The 2,753-nt window shown below is 39.5% G+C and overlaps 1 protein-coding gene across 2 annotated transcripts in view; it reads left to right on the top strand.

The window, feature by feature from the left end:
• Positions 1–2,753, top strand: part of LOC106522264 (histone deacetylase 4) — a 134,781-nt gene extending 132,028 nt beyond the window's left edge. For both annotated transcript variants that reach the window (XM_014015213.1, XM_014015214.1), the window contains one exon: positions 688–2,753. In XM_014015213.1, the coding sequence (XP_013870667.1) occupies positions 688–727 (40 nt within the window). In that variant the 3' untranslated portion in view covers positions 728–2,753. The remainder of the gene's footprint in view (positions 1–687) is intronic.

The following is a 2,753-nucleotide window of genomic DNA, read 5'->3' as shown; positions in this document are numbered from 1 at the left end:
GCGATGCATTCTGGGTACATGACGGATTTGATTTGTGACGGGAAACGAAAGCACGGAGTACAGGAAACTATCTTCCCTTCAAAATAAGAGCTTGGAATTTAAAGTTTTCTATGTAGTTGCTCCGGTTGACCACTAGATGTCAGTCTTCATCACCATAACATCTTTAGATCATTTCTGCGTCTCTAACCCCGTTGCTTCGACCAATTACGTCAAGTATTGAGCTCCAGCGTTTAAACTTTTTTTTTTTAAAAAGGAGCTCTGATTATAAAGTAAAATAAATCAATACATACAAAATTTTAGAATGGATTACAAACGTTAACTGTTTTTGCTATTGCCTTCCTGCTATGTAAACAGACACAAAGCATTGTGGGAAATCAGGACCGTGATCGAAAGCAACAGTCAGCAAGGATGTATACCTTCTCAATAAGTGTGTTTATCTGCGAGGGGTGCTGTTAGACAGATCACGTGTGTTGTGATTCATTGACAGCCATACCTTCTTCTGTTCAAGATAATGATGACTGGTAGATAATTAGTTATTAGCGGTACTACATTTTAATTTTAGAAAGCGCAAATCGGAATTTAAATAATGCCAAATATAAATTCATACAACCTTTTTTTCTTATGTTCAATTCACATTCAGTGTTAGTTTTATCACTTCATTAGTAAATATTACTGGTTCTTTTCCAGGGCTGAAGAGGAACCAATGGAAGAGGAAGCTCCGATGTAAAACAAAACAAAAACCAGAGCTAGACTTCAACCACTCAGACCGGTGTTTAACTTGGGTCCGTAGATTCCTCTTACGCCTCACCACCGTCGTACCGAAGAGGCGTTTTTGTCACGAGGACGACAAGAAGAGCTGACAAAAGTGGCATTGAGAAGAAAGCTGAAGATGAACTTTTCTCCATCCCTCGTGCACAGGACGGTTCACGCTAACGTGTTGCACTCGCTGGCGTCGGACGTTCGGAGGTTCAGTCAGTTATCCCGCAGCGGCTGCCTCAACTGCTTTAGAAACAAAAAGAAAATAAAAACACAACACTAGACATTTCATTTTTAACTACCGGCAGTTTCATCTTCACACTCTTAGAGCCACCGGAGCTGTTGTAGTCAAGACTCTGCACTGACTCCTGCTTTTTACAAACTGAAACAACGTTGTTGAGTTTTTCTGCGTTTTTTGCAAAAGAAAGTTACTGATGGAAAGGTGAGCAGATTGCCTGGATTCTGACTGTAAAATGAACATTTGTGCCTTTTCTTTTTTTTAGGTTGGGTGGGTTTGTCTCAATTGAAAGAACTTTGCCTTAAAACCAGATATTAAAGGGAGGCCTCTTGGACCAGACCCCTCAGGCTCTCCCCTCTCCTGGTAAAGCACTGGCTGCCTGCATGTTTTCGGCACATAGACTGGTGGACTTTATTTTCCTGTTTCTCTCTCCATCTTTGCATTTTCTTCCTCATGTTTTCAGCCTGGAAGGTGGTTCCCAGCCACAAGTTGGACATGTCATATGCATCAGTACAACCAAGACTTTGGCTACAACAGTAGAATTTGTGTCACTTCTTAAAGATTATGGAGGACTGTAATTATTCTCACGTGGGCTAATTTGTTCAACCAGCCCTCTTGTTATCCCACCTGGGATTTTCCAGAGGGGTGTTCTGGTGCTTCAGAGGCTCTCACAGCTGCTTTAATAACATCTTCAGGCTTTTATTAAAAGCACATCTGCTCCCCAAATGTCAGGTGCTAAGAAGCAGGTGTGTTATACTTCTGTCTGTTCATTGACAGAGAAATACAAGCATTAATATAAAGTAGTATAAACACAGCTATTCATCTGAAACCTTGGTTTCAATTCTCATTCGACAGTGAAAAGGGGGCACTATTTTTACATTCCCTTTCCTGTAAAAACTCTAAATTAAAACATAAAACTGAATACTTATAAAACTTTTTTTTATAAAACATGTTTTTCTCTGTCTGTGATGGGGCAGCCATAGAATAATTTATTTTGAAACCTCCCAAAATGCGCAAAGCATGCTCAAAAAAGGGAGGTTTGAGTCATTCTGTTTGTTGCAATCTGCAAAATCACCACTAGATGTCAGTGAAACCTATTTTTAAAAAAAGTTACAGTTTAATTAGTTACAAGTTTTAGGTCATCCACACTCAGCAGCAATATTTTTTTTATCGTAATCACCCTTCCAACTTGTGGTCAACCTTCTGGGAAACTACCTTTTTTTTATTTGTTTGTTTTTAATCGTTGAGCTGTGGTTGTTTACCGTACAAACGTCTCGGATCTGAGGATTCCTGCCACATGCACCGATGACTACTCGAGCCGATTCTTTTCATTTATGGACTTGCTCCTCGCACATCACCCTCCGTTGCGGCGTAAAGCTGCCGTGGTTCACAACAGTTGACAGTTTAGGTGGGCATCATTATAAATATTTCTTGGTTCGGGATTTTAAGGAGAACGTTGGGATGCAGCTGTTTCTACTTTGTAAAAAGATGGACAATTGTGTATTTACCGTCTGTTTATAGTAGATTTATATATAAAAGAAAGGAGTATATTATATATCTATACATACTGAATACTTTGATATTGTTTTGAAGTTGGCATTGAAAAACGATACTTTGCATCAGCTACATGCAGTGAAGACACCTCTGCTGTCCTTCGTTACAGCTGAACATGTTGAGCTGAATTTCTTCTTATTGGCTTTTCAGCAGTGATGGTTTTCCACTTTATTTGTCCAATGGGTACCACAACACTGTTACAGTA

The sequence above is a fragment of the Austrofundulus limnaeus genome, unplaced genomic scaffold, assembly GCF_001266775.1.
Source record: "Austrofundulus limnaeus strain Quisiro unplaced genomic scaffold, Austrofundulus_limnaeus-1.0 Scaffold125, whole genome shotgun sequence".
NCBI lineage: Eukaryota > Metazoa > Chordata > Actinopteri > Cyprinodontiformes > Rivulidae > Austrofundulus > Austrofundulus limnaeus.
The sequence above is the reverse complement of the archived record's forward strand: the minus strand, read 5'-3'. Positions and strand labels throughout refer to the sequence as shown.